General features: G+C 35.9%; 2 protein-coding genes across 2 annotated transcripts; one reads left to right on the forward strand and one right to left on the reverse strand.

The window, feature by feature from the left end:
* The first annotated feature begins 1,598 nt into the window (after window positions 1-1,598).
* Window positions 1,599-5,126, forward strand: Kaz (E3 ubiquitin-protein transferase Katazuke). Its single transcript, XM_077427482.1, has 9 exons — window positions 1,599-1,824; window positions 1,909-2,064; window positions 3,114-3,251; window positions 3,323-3,452; window positions 3,525-3,661; window positions 4,249-4,387; window positions 4,466-4,620; window positions 4,707-4,892; window positions 4,973-5,126. Exons 1-9 carry the CDS (start codon window positions 1,786-1,788, stop codon window positions 5,069-5,071), a joined length of 1,179 nt encoding a protein of 392 aa, XP_077283608.1. The 5' UTR covers window positions 1,599-1,785; the 3' UTR covers window positions 5,072-5,126.
* Window positions 5,127-8,257: 3,131 nt separating this feature from the next.
* On the reverse strand, window positions 8,258-12,737 carry Nelf-A (Negative elongation factor A). Its single transcript, XM_077427826.1, has 9 exons — window positions 12,372-12,737; window positions 11,844-11,943; window positions 10,658-10,815; window positions 10,392-10,569; window positions 10,130-10,321; window positions 9,761-9,973; window positions 9,003-9,676; window positions 8,824-8,923; window positions 8,258-8,741 (listed from the first exon to the last, which is right to left on the reverse strand). The coding sequence occupies exons 1-9, from the start codon at window positions 12,579-12,581 to the stop codon at window positions 8,530-8,532; spliced, it is 2,037 nt and encodes a 678-aa protein (XP_077283952.1). The 5' UTR covers window positions 12,582-12,737; the 3' UTR covers window positions 8,258-8,529.
* Window positions 12,738-17,335: the final 4,598 nt, after the last annotated feature.

Consider the following 17,335-nt stretch of genomic DNA (forward strand, 5'->3'; position numbering starts at 1 on the left):
GCTGGCTCGGCATTCAGCTATGTTCAGAAGGTGTCTGGATGCGGCAGTGTGTTGCTGGCTCGTCGTTCGGCTATGTTCGGAAGGTCTCTGGATACGGCAGTGTGTTGCTGGCTCGTCCGGCTGGTTGATCTTCCAAGTCCGCGTAGTGTAGTGGTGGCAGGTCAGGAGCTGGATGTCGACTGGTCTGCTGCTGTGTGTCGACGCTTGCTGCTGTGGGTCGACTGGCGTTGTTTGGGTTGTACCTCCTTTTATAGTGTTTCTGGAATCACCTGATCGATGGTGGTGGTTGTTGATGCGTAAGCGAGGAATTTGCTTTTGTCGATGGGGTGGACTTTTCTGGAACGATTGGCGCCGTTCCACTCGATGTAGTTTAATGGTGGCGGCGTGTTTCGACCGTTTTGGTTCTGCTCGACTGGTAGGGGCGTTCCGCTTGAGTTTAATATAATGGCTGCAGGTGTGCGTCGTCTGGGTTTCGTTCCGCTCGAGTGTGAAGGGTGGATCATTCTCGAAGGATTTGGCACCGTTCCGCTTGAGTTGGATTTGGCACCGTTCCGCCTGAGTTTAATATAATGGCTGCAGGTGTGCGTCGTCTGGGTTTCGTTCCGCTCGAGTGTGAAGGGTGGATCATTCTCGAAGGATTTGGCGATTGATTCCAAGAAGTGCACGGGTTGTTTACGTGTGTGAGTTCTGCAAGGAATGTGGTTTGTTGTTGTGGAATATTCTCGAATGTTTCGATGACGATGACGATGACGAGATTCCTACAAGATATTTGACATAATCATTATTAATGAGTATTCTAAGCCCGCTTTAAAGGTCACGGAATTTGACCCTTAAAGCCCTCAACATGAGGCCACCACCCCCCCCGACGAATACAGTCCAAGGGACCCTTTCGTCGGAGAACGAGACGGTTGTTCATGAATATCGCACAAGAACAACCGCACATCACTGTTCTAATAAAAAAAACCACACTGTACATAATCAAGTACAAAATTAACAACAACGCATGAACACATTAATTAATGAGTATGTCAAATATATCTAAATACAAGTTTTAAATGCAAATTTTGTAATTTTTCTGGGGGTGCTGCAGCGCCGCAGTTCCTATGCACGAGCCGCGCCTGCCTATAACTATCTAAATCCAAAATTACATTTTTCAGTAGATTATATTAAAAACTTTTTTACCATCCTTATATCATTTTTACCGCACTTTTTGGCCTTATTTACCGGATAAGTTTTTAAAATTACACATATGGATGGTTTTAAAATATACAATTCTAAAATATTGTTTTTGATTGAAAATTCACAAGTTTACAAGTTAAGATAACAACATTATTAACTCAAATAATACAACAACACCAATATTATCATGAGAACAAAAGATAAGCATACAATACTCTCAGTAATGTAAGATTCTTATATGTCGACAATATAATTCAAGTGACCAACAACTATATACTGTCCAATAAATGTACATTCTTCTGTTATCTCGTTAAATTGAATGTAAAAGACGGCACATGGAATACAAAGAACGAGAAACTGAATATCGAAAAGTGAGTGGTCGTAAATAAGAGAACGGCGACCAAGCTGAATAGTAGCGACGACATCTGGTCGTTGGTCAGCGATCGCTGGTCACTATTCACTGGTCAGCTGGTGGAGTCGTTTGTTTTGTTTGCGTTCAAGTTGAACCGCAACCGTAGCCGAGCCTTCGCCCCTCGCCCCTCGCCCCTCGCCCTCCACCCCCTTCTTCGTAATTTCCGTGTGCGCTCTTTGACTATCCGCGCTGTCATGAATGACATCAAATCGCTGGAGCACCCCACGCTCAAGGTGCGTTTCATTGACATTTCCATACTCGTCATTCGATGTCCTACTGTCAATGTCCATTTAATCTTTTGTTCTCTCCAATCGCAGGTGCCCTATGAGATTTTCAATAAAAAATACAGACAGGCTCAGAAAACGCTAGACAGCGAAGTACGACAGGTGCAAAATGTAGTCAACGAAATTGAAAGCGGTCTGAATAAAGAGAATGTCCCTGCTGAAGAGATCACTCGTTTGCTTGGCGGAATGGTATACCTTTGCTATATACTTCGATTGATATAATGTACCTTGTCTATTTTTTTATTCGTTTTTAGTCTCTAATCAACCAACCGAAGTAACCATAGTAATGACTGTGTTGACTGTACTGTAATTTTGGGCGGTTTGTCGCCATAAAAACTACCTTCAATTAAATTGTTAAAAATATCCCGAGGAGTGACCAAATTTCTTGTATTTGACAGATTTTTTACATTAGCTTTTATACAGTACCTGTTGCATGCTCTGTTTTAGTTGTGGTCGTCTGGTGGTTCATTAAAAACTTATGGTGATACTGAAATTTCTATTATCATCATATGATATCTAAAGATTCGCTTTAAGATGTCATTGAAACTATTTTTATTGAATGGTATGCAAACATTCGAAGCTATGTTTGAAATCAACAAGGAAAGATTTATAAGTTTTAGTAAACTGGTATCATTGATAAAAATGTACTTCTAACCTCAAGGGAATTGTGCTAATGTGGATTTAGCGGTGTGAATTTAGTTAAATCAACAAACAGGCTAATTTTTTTCTGGCCATTTCGTTTCGGCAAGATTAGTCAAATTCTAGCAACATGTACTTAGCTAAATAGGAATGAAAGAAATGTCTGTTTGTAACTCTCCTTTTCTTTTAACCAAATCCATGTTTTTCTTGAGTGTTTGTAAGACTTTTAGGATTTATAAAATTTTGAATGTGAACTAATTGTGTATTTGTATTAATCATTTTTGCGTTGAGCATTCAAATTTCATATCTATCATACATGAGATTAATTTTTGAAACACATTAAAACCTTTTTTCTTCTAAAAGATTTTGGTATTAAGATGCTTATTCTTCCCATAAGTACCTCATCCAAAATTTATGCCTTATTTTCTTTTCTTTGAAAAGCATTGCTTACTATTCACTTTGCTATTATTATTGTAGTCTTCTCAATTTACTACAGTCTAAATTCAGTACCATTGACATATTTTTGACTATTTTCGAAATAATAAATATAATATTTGGAAATTTAGCATTTAAAACTTATTAATATACTTAATAATTAGGTTGAACGGTTGCAAACAATGAAACGCAAAGCATCAGAAGCCGTACATGAAGAGTTGAGAGCTGGGTGTGTTTGTAAACGAAGACTGGAACATTTAAAAGAACACGCAGAAGCCGCAGCAGACGCAAATACTCTACCAGTAATTATTCTATTATATTTATTATAAAATATATACAAATTGTATTTATCATATAAGTATATTATTACTAGGCTTCTCTAAATCAATGGCGGAAAATACGACTCGATAGAATGCTTATAGAATATTTGTTACGTCATGGCTATTACAAATGTGCTAATGAACTTGCCGACAAAACCAGCCTTAGGGATCTCACCAATGTTGGTAGGTATAAAAAATATTTTAATTGTCATTGAAAGTATCTGTATACATACTATATGTTTGATTACATTGTAGATATATTTATGGTGGCACGTGAGGTGGAACAAGATCTTTTCAACCGTGACACAGGTCGTTGTTTGCAGTGGTGTGCCGACAACAAATCTAAGCTTCGCAAATTGAAATCCAGCATGGAATTTAAACTCAGAGTTCAAGTATGTTGAAAATAAGTTGGAATGAATGGTCTACATATCATATGCTTATATAAACTCTTCCCGAAGTGTGTACAAATATGGCTGGTTTTTTTTATACAAAAAACATTCTATATGATAGGATTATAAATATTTACATTGTGTTATAGAATAGGTAAATTACAGAATTTGGTATTTGGATCAATATTAAATGCAAATACCAAAATCACCCAATCTACTCATCGACTTATCTATCTCTTTTTTTTACATTCTTATTCTGCGATAAAAATGAACATTTATATACTTGGAAATATGAAAATCCTTTATTTTTACTGTAAAAACTATAGTATTTGTTTTGCACGTGATAAGTGAGCTTTGAGCTTTGACTTAGTTCCGAGTATATGTAGTTGATAAAAAATACCATTTTCAATTCCGAGGATGAATTTCAATTATAGATAGTGTAAAAAGTTGATTTCGTTAATATCTGGCCACAATGTCATATTGGGGTAACCTGTGAAGTCACTGTGGTATATGTGTATTAAAAATAAAATAAAATATGTACATATATTCATATAAATTAATATGTGTGTATATTTTAAATTCTGTTCTAGGATTATGTAGAGTTAGTACGGGAAGATAAAGGAGTGGAAGCTGTTAAATATGCAAAAAAATATTTTGCAGCATATGAAGACGGACAATTGTTGGAGATTCAACAATGTATGGGAATGTTAGCATTTCCTTCAGATACAGGTATATTGTAGAATAAAATTCATTTATAAACAAATGGAAGAATATAACTGTTACTAAGTTTACATTACAATTGTTTAGAAGTACAGCCGTATAAGGCCTTATTTGACGAAGGACGATGGCAAACTTTAGTGCAGCAATTTCGACAAGAAAATTATCGTTTGTTGCAACTTCCTTCACAGACCGTGTTCAGCGTTGCTTTGCAGGCTGGTCTATCGGCGTTGAAAACTCCATATCCTTTTTATATATGTTTATACTTGTCAATATATTATAATATTATCAAATGCAATCATTTAGCCTTAACTCAATTTAATATAATCAGTGTTATTCAGTTGGAAGTCGTGTAGCATCTTGTCCCGTATGCTGTGAACCCTTAAATTCATTGGCAGCGTGTTTGCCTCACGCGCATTGCAGTCAATCTCGTCTTGTTTGTCGCATATCAGGTGACCCATTGAACGAAAATAATCATCCAATGATGTTGCCTAATGGTCATGTCTATGGAGAAAAGGTAAAAAATAAAATAAGATATAGAAATATTGTAAAATGAATTTGACAACATATATGTAAGATTTTTGTATTGTTTTGCAGGCTTTAAAAGAAATGATGCGAGAACAAGGGGCAATTACATGTCCGAAGACAAAAGCAGTATTCAGTATGAAAGAGGTTGAAAAAGTGTTTGTTATGTAGTAAATGATCTTACCGAATTGTTGGCAGTAAAATGTCAGGGTTTATCATATTTTTTGTTTGTAAAAAATATATTGTAATACATATAAATATAACACAACTATATGTAATTATGTATATCTTAATCAGCAGCTATTGGTATGTTTAATATTCAAACAAAATTGATTATTCCAAAATCAAAATTCTACACTTGTTGACAGATCTTATTTGACGACATGCAACTTCAAGACATTTTGTTAACCTCATTCAGAACTTTTATTAAAATTGGTTATATGTATACTTATGTTTTAGCATTAACTTCAAATAAAAAAAAAAATACATATATTTTTTCATTGTTTTAGCATAGACTTTTGTTTCTCATCAAATTGTCTATTGTATATACTATACGTATGTTATGAGTTTAAGTTAATTTAAATTTAGTGTTGATGACAATGCTGTAGTTTTTAGCACTACCTATATATTATGTTTACTTTTGGATATATCGAGAGATATCCTAATTTTCTTTCTTAAATTATAAAAAAAAAATGATTGTAGTAATTGCAGTCTTAAAATTGAATATGAACACGGTTTATATATTTTATGTTCCAATTTCCAATTTGAAACTTTGTATTCAATTGTGGTACATATGTGGATTTTCTTACAAAATAAAACATTTATTTACATGAAAATTTTATTTAACATAAATTCGTTTATCAACATAATGAATATCTTTTTAAGAGATTAGAATATTAAGCATATATTACATAGTGATCTTTATATATAACCCATTAAAATAAACGCAATTAAATTTACACACATTTTACTTTGCAAATCGATATATAGTTAAAATTGACATGCATGCCTTTGATACATTTTTATTTTATAAAAATATCAACACAGTTTCAACCGCACAAGTCTTAACGTAACAAACGACAAATAATTTTGAAAACATGGTTTGCAGAGGTCCTTTATTTAACAGTTCAAAGAAATATTTTTCATGCTTCACTTATAAATACAAACACGCTGAAAGTAAACAATAAAAAAAACACAAAATTGTTTTCATCATTCATAGGCACAATTTTCTGCAAGCCAAATATTCAAAATGATGTTAATTCTCAAGGTTCGCTCTGAATTTAATAAAACAATTTTCAATATACAATATGGTATATTGAGGTTACATTTTGGATATAATTTGTATTAAATAATAATAAAAAAACATTGCCAAAACTAAGTTGAAATATATTTTATTTATTAAATAGTAATCCCCAGTTTGTTTTAATCATAGTCTTTTTTGAACATTTTCAATTAATTTCAAACTTTAAGAAAATTGTTTTGGGAATTGAACTATATGTATATTTATCCGAATTCAGAGTATTGAGTCTAAATATAGATCAAGTCTCTGAGAATGTAATCTCGGTAAGTAGCTAAGGTTTACTATCATTTTAATTTTTTGAATGCATCATTTCCTTTGGCCAGTGAGATAACTTGATTGGTACATTAGAATTCTTAATATTTGCTACTTGCAGGTACAAAAGGGACATGTAACTATCTTCACAAATGGGATCGTTGTGCAAAGTGATAATTTTTCTCTAATTTCTAAATATTTTCGAATTCGATTTAGTCATAGTCAATATGAACAACTTTTTTCTCAATATTAGTAAAGACATATCGTTATTCGAACTTCATTACAGGTAGTGAAATAGCTCAATACAAGTACATATATAAATATATGTATAATATTTATGTAACAATAATTATTTTTCAATATTATTAATTAAAAAGAGTTTTAAAAATACACAACAAACATCAAAACAACTGATCGTATTATGATATATTACTTTTTACTTATTTAAATCAACCTCTTTATTAATTAATAAAAATGTTTTCTTGTAAAGAAAATCTTTGACAATTTTAACATTACTGTATTTGCGTCAAAATTAATTATTATTTCCGGTGTATCTATTTGCAATGTACAAGAAAATTAGATAATATTTAATTATTTAAAAAAAAAAATCGCTTTTTCCCGGTAATTTCGCAATTCAATTTTTCATATTTATCAAAAGGTTTTATATTTGATCTCTTCAGTGACTTAAATCAACTGGATATACAAAAAAATACAAAAGTAATGGATTGTCATCTCAGTAATCTTAAGCGATTACACATTGTGGATACACCAGGTGCGTTAAGAATTTCAACGCAAAGTGATCATTAACAACGAACATGTATTAAATTCTGTAGTAAAATTTAATTTTAATTTGATGAGGTTTGACTAGTAATTGAAAATAATGAAAGGTATATAAAACAAAATAATTGGGTATGAAAATATGTTCATCAATTAAAAAAAAAATGAGCCAGTTTTAGAAAATCCAACCTTCAGAAATGTAACATTCATATTTCATATTCAAATCAATATATGTAAATAGCTTAAAAGAAATGAAAGTTACACAGATTAAAAATTGATTATATAGTAGGAATAAAATAAAATATTACTGATAAAAAAAAATTGACTTAAAAAAGGCATCAGTATCAAAAATTTTAGTATATTGTTCTGTTCGATGAAAAAAAAATTATGGAACAACTGTTCAAAACCTTATGTATGTATGTAATAGCACAAAAAGGCTGAATTTTTCATGAATAGAAAATCTTGGTTATAAAAATATTTTTTTACAAACTTATATTTTTAAAATTAATGTTTATAAACATATGTATTATCAACTACATATATATTAAATCAAAATGAAAATTCAAGCGTTATAGTTGATATAAATACAATAAAATAAATAATATAATTTCCATATAGGGTACTTCTAGGCAAATGAATATATTAAGCCTCCCCAAAATCAACGCTGTACTAAAAGTTAGTGAGATGTACATATGTGAAATCCCAAACGAGTTTCATTAGGAAGCTTATATGCGTCGCGTTTTATTCAATCCATCATGGGAGGCTTTAATATTTATACTGGTGTATATGACAATTTTATTTGCTCTAAAATTATTTCTCCAAATAAGAATTTCCAAAATAACAATTGGAAGATGAGTAAACAAATTGTGGGTTGAATATCCCCGATACAAAATTAAGTGCTTCATCGCGATTTTGTATACAGAAAGTTCAATACGGTCACATAAAAATAACGTTATAATACATATATGTATGTAAATACATATGAATGTACCTAAGCAATAAAAATTATAGTGAATGTATTTTTTTTTGATTTAAAAATTAATAGATACTTTAGAATTTACCTATAACTTGAGAATATATTTTTCAATATTTACATTCATTATTGCTATTAAACGGTGAAAAAATTCGAGAATTACGAGTCAATTTCAATAGTCATGAAAGTGTGTTGATATCATATTTTAACGATTTAATGGTGTAATTTAATACATTATTTAATCACTGAATTTGCCACGATTTTCAGTTGTAGTCCTGGTTACAATAATTTGTCAACACTGAATTCACACACGTTGCGACGATAAACTTAACTGACTTGCTGAGGAATGTTTGGCTGCGGAGTTACTCCATCTATTGGTCGATATTTCTTTATTCTCATCCACTGACCGTTATTGTAGTTCATTTGGAAGTGTGTTTCACAAAGCATTGTAAGATAAGTATCATCACGCTGCAAAACGTTTTCTTGATTTTCCGATAGTTTGATCGTGACAATATTCCCTAAGTTTGGACACGGGTTATCTGTGAAATATTACAAAATATAAAATCATTTATTTTACGTTGCATCTATATTTTCGTCTGTAACATTAAGATCTGAACTTACCCCGTGATCCAGCCATAAATCCTAGTATAAGAGCTTTTTCTGGTCTTGTAACTCTATTTGCGTTTTTGAACATATCCTGGGCTGCCAACATTTGGTCTCTCTGTAATTTAACGAATAATATGAGATACAATAAAATCCCTGTAACTTAACATCAAGTAGTAATTCAACAATAAATTTACCGTAAGGGAGAGTCCTCGTCTTGGTATCAAATTAGATTGAGGTCTAGCTGCAGCACCATCTGCTGTAGTACCCGGAGTTGGATTGGCACTAGGTATTTGAGAATTAGTAGGAGGTGAAATAACTTGTTGGGTTTGGATAATGACATTTCCTCCTTGTTGAGTTATACCATGTTGAACTACACCGGGGTTCATCTGTTTTACATTAGTCAGGACAACAGTTTTTCCACCTTGTATAATTGCCTGTCCTTGCGCGTTTTGGGTCGCATGTTGTAAAACAGAATTGGTTAAAATAACTGGCATACCACTAGAAGTTTTAAGAATATTCTGTCCTGATAATATAGTGCCACCCGGTCCGGCTGTAACTATTAAAGGTTTCTGCCCGGGTTGTCCAGTGATCAAAACTTTTTGTTGTTGACCAATTATTATCGGTTTAGAACCAGGTCCTTGTTGTATAATAATAGGATGTTTAGAACCTGTTAGAGACGTTGCATTGGCAGAAATGGTCGTAATAGTTGGAGGATTGCCTTCTTGTCCGGCTGTTCGTATGGTGTGAGTGGGTACAATAATATGAGGAGTTTTCGGTGTATGAACAAGGGTTGTAGATGGTTGTGTTTGTACAACTCCGGCATTGATTGGTGCAATAATGGCTGTCGAACTTGTAAGGGTTGGTGTACCTGAAAATAATATAATAAATATGTAAACATGATGATAAAAAATTTGAAAAGGTTTTGAGAATTTTAGTTTGGTCATTAAAAAACCTTGTTCTCTATTGGATTGGGTAGAAGGTGTAGAAGGCATAACGTAATTATTAAGGCCTCTGGCGTATTCTGGCAGTGCTTGGTTTCCAGTTGCAGCTGCAGACGAAGCAGCTGCTGGGGCTGGTGTAGAGACTGCAGGCGGAGTTGCTGCAACAGGGGCAACGGCTCCTGCTTCTGCCTCCAACGCAGCTTTCTTCTGTTGCTCTTCCAATTCTAGAAATATAAAAAAAATGGGAATGAATTTTGATGTAATATTACAATATCTTGAAAAAAATAAACCCAATACACGAGTAAATAGTAAAGAGAATAAACATAATATGCTACTATTGAGATTAATATAATAAATCGAATTTTTTTTGACAAATTTACCAAGCATTCTACGTCTTTTCTTCTGGGTATGTGTGGCTGGTTGATCGGCAATGTCGAGCAATTTAATACCGCCACCATCTTTACGACCAGGAATGACAGGACCTGTTGGACGGGTTCCAATGCCTCGGATAATCTGTGAGATCGAATTATTACCTCGTATTGCAAACCTCGACGGTAAGCCTTTTAATGGGGCTGTAGAAATAACATTAAAAATCAGTAAATTTGATGAAGAATTGATAACACATTTAGGATAAATCATTACTTGTATCTGTCATTTTTCTAGGCATGCCTCTGCTACGCACAGGCACCATAGAAGCAATCGGCTTTTTCATATTTGATAGTGCATCAGTAGATTTTTGTAATAATTCTGCTCTGAGAGCTGCACTTTTCGGTTTTCTTTTCAGTGTGAAATGTTTAACAGGATTTGGTTGCTGTCCAACCTGAAAAAAAAATAATGCAAAAATAATCATAATTAATGTTTACGGTTCATAAAATATATTTTCAAATGGTAGATAATAGATAGCGCACCACCGATACAAGAGCATTTTTATTTAAATAAATACATTCCATTGGTAGCATAGCTAATTCAGAATGTCTGTTAACAAGTCTTTTCAATTCCGTTACCATATCGCCAAATACTGGCCTTGCTTCATCAAGTTCTGACAATTGATGAGTATTGAGAGATCCTGAAAATAAAAAAAATTGTAAAAATTTTAAAAATTTCACACGCTATTTGTTATTTAACCCTTTGGCTGCTACGAGGTTTTTCAATGTCCAAGCGAAAAATGCTAACATTTGTAATTATTTTGAAAAAAAATAAATATATTTATTTTTTCATACTTACTTCGCCGAACGCTCGTAATTTTTATAATACTTTATATACATTTTTAGAAGCAGTTGTGGACTCGTGCTCTCTCTTTCTGTCTTGCTTTTACATGCGTGCGTGCGAAAGAGATACCTACATATATACACTAAATAAGTTTTGACGATTATTTTCCGACGCTTTATTTTTTTCAATAATCTATTTTTAGACATCGATGTATCCTAACAACATGCGATATATTCGAAACAGGTAGCGATCTTTCTCTCTTTCTTTCTTGGTTTTAATTGTGTACGTGTGAGCGAGACACACAAGGATGTGAAGTTTCTAATAATCAAATAATTTTTCAACATGTATCATAAACATTTTGTATGCATTTCAGTTGCATTCGATTGATTGCATGAATTCGTGACGTCTCGTGACCTATATAATTGAAAGCGGATTTCTATTGTTTTTTGCCATTTATTTTAACTCTGCAAAATGATATCGGACAGTGAAAGTGATGAAAGCGAAATAATAGCTCCTCGCCGAGGAACTCAACATATCAGCAGCTCTACTGATTTTGAAAATGAATTTATCGACAATAATCAATTCCCAAGTAATAACTCCTTATATGACATTGACAAGGAACCCGAAATTTACTTTGATGATGAACCCGAAATTGAAGAGCTTTTATTTAAAAAATTGATAAATGTTTATAAAGCTTGATTGTAAAATAAATATAAATACGTATACAAAAAAAATGTTTCGTGCCACTGATGCGCTGGTGGCTCAAAGAAAGTATTGAAATACGACAATTAATGACGACAACAACGATCGTCGTAGCAATCTTCGCCGATTTCAAAACAACGATTTATCGTTGTTGTAGCAGTCAAAGGGTTAACTAAATATTACCTGTTGATGGCAAAGTTTTCAATATTTCCGACAGCATGCTAACCCAAAGCTCTGAATCCACACTGGCTACTTCCATTATTTCTTCTAATTCATTTCTCCACTGTTGAAATCAAACAATAAAACCATTTAATTTAAAAAAATAAACATCAAATTGTGCAACCTAATTATGTATATGTGAATATTTCCAATTCGAATTACAGACAAGCAAAATTTTTCATGAATGTTGGATTTCATATATAAACAAATGGTTAATTAAATCTGATTTCTCCATACTTTTTTGTTTTCATTTAAATAAAATAACAAAAAAATGAATTTCCAAATGATTGAGGCTAAGATTGTTTTGTTTTGATAAAAAAATCGAAATGTATTTGTATTTGTTTACATTCATATAAAAAGTACGCTTGTACGTAAACATTGCGTGTTTGTATGGGAAGAAGGTTATGTTGACATGAGAATGAATATTTATGTGGGCGTCTCGTGGGAGAGGGCGGGAGACGGTGATAACGGAGCGCGGAAGGAATAAAGCACCTCATCTACGTTTCTCCTGGGTAGGTGTAGGAAGGAGAGCAGCAGCTTGAGTTTGACGTGCGTGTGGAGATCCGGGAAGCAGTCCCTGACGTTGCGCAGCACTTCCTGCGTCAACTGCGGACAGATGGAGCCGCCGGACCAGGGCTCCCCCGCAGCACCCAGTTTGTTGTGTAGCCATAGGGACGTGTCGCTGTCGCGCACGCTAGACATGGCTGTCCTTTCGTATCACAACGACGACGCCAGTGACAGTGACAGTGACAGGTGAGGGTGTGAGGAGCAGCGCGAGACGTCACCGCGCCATGTTCGACCGCGGCCCCACAGCCCACAACAATGCGTCCGACAGCCTACACCACACTACTACGCAGTGTGTACACATCAACGTACATAACCGTTTGCTTACTGGCAATACTCGATGTAGACGCACGTGCTATGTGTAAGCACTTATGTCTAAATACATTGGAGCTTTTATTTTAATATCTAACTCATATTAAAATATCGGTTCGGTGATTACTAGTCAAATATGAACCGGTCACAGGACAACCGGTCGCTCTAGATCGGTTACACGTGATCACCCGTCACACTAAAACTGGTCACGAGAAAACTGGTCACACCCTAAAACTGGTCACGAGAAAACTGGCCACACCCTAAACTCGGTCAACCGGTTTTCTCGTGACCAGTTTTAGGGTTTGACCAGTTTTCTCGTGACCAGTTTTAGTGTCACGGGTGATCACGTGTGACCGATCTAGAGCGACCGGTTGTCCTGTGACTGGTTTGCATATGATTAGTAGTCCGTTTACCAAAATATCGCATTTATATGTGGGTCTAACCCAAAGAGTAAAAAGTCAAAATATCGAAAACTGAATTTTGAGTTTTATCACATACTAGCTGAACCCGGCATGCGTTGGGATGCTACGACAATGCATGCAATCCCTGTTCCTGTTTCTCGATGTGTTTCGATAAGTGAATATTTCAGTTTCAAATTAATACTTACAGTAATAAAAAATAAAATTACAGTAATAATAATTTTTCGGAAAAATGGAGGCGGCCAATACATTTGAAATTATTCAATTGTTTGTTTATTTTACCCTAACAACACAGGTGGCGACACGAACACATTTGGAATTATTGCGTTGCAATGTCATTCATTCCTGTTTTCCGGTTTCCGTTCCCGTTTTTGGGTGATTTTTTTTACGGAAACCATCGCGGGCATACATACAATAACTCATGTAAGTTTCATCGCAATCGGTTAAATTGTGTAGGAACGCATACGTGACAAACAGATCGGTAACCAAAAAATTTGGCATTTCGAGAAATGTAAATATGTATGTATGTACTGCTTACTCCGACCGAGAGAAAGAGAGAAACGAAGCATGCTGGAACTGGATATGGAAAAATTCCTTAATATCGCGTGGATCGGGTGTAGATATCGGTAGTGTAAACGTAGCCACTGGAGCGTGCATGGATATATTATTTACCTCCTTTGTGTTATTTAATTTAAATATTTTCCATTTTACTCATTCGAATAAATACAATTTTGTCGTGAAAAAATAACACTTATTTTTCAAGGAATAGTCGAAGAGATCATAGACAGAGTTTATACGTTCTATGCAAAACTTTACGAGAACAACAACGGTCAATTTCCCGCTCCGGAATCGACACATGGCCAAAGGGTTCCTGCAGTATTGCCTAGTGAAGTAGAGGCCGCGCTAAAAACTGCAAAGAACGGTAAAACCCCAGGGGAAGATAATATTCCCATTGACTTACTAAAATGTGGCGGCCCCCCCTAATTAATATCTTAGCTAGGCTTTTCAGCAAATGCACCCAGAACCAAGCTATACCAGAAGGATGGAATAACGCAACTATCATTTTAATACACAAAAAAGGCGACAAAAATGATATCAAGAACTACCGACCCATTAGTTTTCTTTCAGCGGTCTACAAGCTCTTCACGAAGGTTATTACAGAAAGGCTGAAGAATATCCTCGACGAGAACCAACCTATAGAGCAGGCAGGGTTTAGGGCAAATTTCAGCACAATGGACCACCTCCAAGTAGTTGGCGAACTAATCGAGCGCGCCAACGAATATCAACGGCCATTGTGCCTAGGTTTCGTCGATTATGAGAAAGCCTTCGATACAGTTAGCCATAATGCAGTACTTAATGCCCTACAAACACAGGGAGTGCCGGAACCCCATGTGGGACTGTTAGCTGCAATATATAAGAATGCCACAGCTTCGGTTAAAATTTTTTCAGGTACAGATAGATTTAGCATAGGAAAAGGAGTAAGACAAGGAGATACAATCTCGCCCAAGTTATTTAATGCGGTGCTTGAGGGAGTTTTCAGGAACTTGGATTGGGACACAGCCGGAGTAAGCATCAATGGTCGCTTCTTGAGTCACCTTCGGTTCGCAGACGATATAGTTTTAGTAGCTCGTGATTCAGCTGACCTACTTATCAGACTAACACAGCTGGACAGGGAAAGTAGAAAAGTAGGATTAAAAATTAACGTAGATAAGACTAAGCTAATGTTCAATAGTTATTGCATGCCTGATAGCATCCCCTTAGATGATAAACCAGTAGAAGTAGTAAATAATTATTTATTTATGGAGGATGAACGAATGAGACGACTGGCATGTTAATGAACGTGTTTATTATATGACAGCTGAAGACAGAGTGAGTAGCGGCTCTCCGAACCCAGCCGGGTTGGTCCCCACTCGCAGGAAGGCAACCAAACTCGACCATGTCGTATAAGCGAGCCGCCACATCACTCCCCCCCCCCAGCATCAGCGATACCAAAATTACAAAGAAACAAATTTTACAAAAGAAAAAAAATATTGTTACACAAAGAGAAAAAATTATTACGTGGGGAGAAAAAAATTGTTGACGTGGGTCATCCACTGTGTACATAGGTGTACCGCCCTGAATGGTCGGTAGATTCGAGGGCGGTGACGTCGCGAGCAGGACGGTGGGTGGTCCGATGGTCGCGCCGATGCGATGCGATGCTGCGGCGGCGCCGCTCTTCCGAGGCTGATGTCGGTTGGTGGGGCGGCGGGGGCGGCAGGGGCATCGATGTGGTTGATGATACTCCTAGCTGGACTGTGAGTCGTTGTGGCTCGTGGAGGTGTTGTAGCGCTACCGCCCGTCTCGGCGTGACGACGCTCGTGGGGACGGACGGGGCCTTGATGATGATGATGGTGCTGAGGTGGTGTATGTCTTGTGGTGCTGGATGACCGTTCTATGTGTAGTGGATCGCGCATGACTCCACATCCAGCTGTCAAGATCGTCGTCTCATTCGCTCCCCCATTTTTTTAAAGCACCTGTCATCGACGTTGTGGCTGGACGTCGGTAGGTAGGTAGGTAGGTAGGTAGGTAGCCGTGTCTGCTCGTTTATTGTCACCCGCGGGCCGCGACGCGTGTTGATGGCGATGGGGGCGCAGCGGGTAGCTTCCCCGCCTGGCTCGGCGAGGCAGGGATGAGCGGCATGTTGAAATTGATCGAGGCTGCGTGGCTCGATGTCGGGGGTCACCAGTATGGAGGATGAACGAATGAGACGACTGGCATGTTAATGCACGTGTTTATTATATGACAGCTGAAGACAGAGTGAGTAGCGGCTCTCCGAACCCAGCCGGGTTGGTCCCCACTCGCAGGAAGGCAACCAAACTCGACCATGTCGTATAAGCGAGCCGCCACATATATTTAGGTCAAATAATTGACATGTCTGGTAGTAAAGATGAAGAGATAAAGAGACGTATGAAATTAGGATGGAGTGCATTTGGACAGATGAATGCTGTTTTTAAATCAAAAATGCCACTCTGCCTGAAGAAAAGGATCTTTGATCAATGCGTTTTGCCAGTGATGAAGTATGGATGTGAAACTTGGACACTGAACGCCAAGATGCTAAATAAAATCCAATGCACTCAAAGAAGTATGGAACGCTGTATGCTTGGCATAACGAGGAAAGACAGAAAGCGGAACACGTGGGTGAGAAGTATGACAAGGGTAGTGGACATAGTGGATAGAGTGAAGAGATTAAAATGGCAATGGGCGGGTCACGTAGCTAGGAGGATGGACGAAAGGTGGACAAAAGAAGTGCTTGAATGGTACCCGAGAGAAGGCAAAAGAGTAAAAGGAAGACCGCAAGGAAGATGGGTGAACGAAATTAGGAAAATGTGCGGAATGAGATGGATGAGTGTTGCGCAAAATAGAGACGAGTGGAAGCGTGTTGGAGAGGCCTTCATCCAGCAGTGGATGGCGAATGGCTGTAAATGATGATGATGATGATGTAGTTAAAATATATCATGCGGTGCAGCATAATCATTGGCTTCGGAGCGTGGCACCGGGCTATCATACAAGTGCCATAAAACGTTCTAAATTATGGTAGAAAATAAATTTTTAAAACACAAAAAAACTTAAATTTTTTGATTACTCGGGAGTTTAACCGAAAACCGAAATAACCTTAATTTTTCCGAAACCGAACCGATGTATATTTTTGATTTGAACTGAAACGGAAAAATAACGGTTCGAACATCCGTGATACTGAGATTCTACAAAAAATATTTGCTAAAACTAAAAATTAAATAGAAATACATATACTGACAACTTTATCCAAAAAAATATGACTGCAGAAATTTAAAAGCTTTGTAATACGAAAAGAAGGCTGGATTTTAAAATTTAACTACATTTTTATAACCACTTAATTAGTTTGCAAAAAAATGAACTGTTAAACTTCCCCTCCCAAATTAAATACTGGTGCGACACTATAACTGTTAGTATTTTTTTTGCTATACATATTTATTTGATAGTCATTATTAGCATTTGTAAGTTTCGTAATTTTGGCAGCCTCAAATGAAGAAACGCAGTCCTATACAGTTTATACTAAATTTAAAAAGTGCCAAATTAATTTCATTGATTTTCTAAACAGCACTACATCCATAAAAGTAGTTTGGCGTTCACCAAATCAAATAT

The sequence above is a fragment of the Arctopsyche grandis genome, chromosome 3 (genome assembly GCF_051622035.1).
Source record: "Arctopsyche grandis isolate Sample6627 chromosome 3, ASM5162203v2, whole genome shotgun sequence".
Lineage (NCBI taxonomy): Eukaryota > Metazoa > Arthropoda > Insecta > Trichoptera > Hydropsychidae > Arctopsyche > Arctopsyche grandis.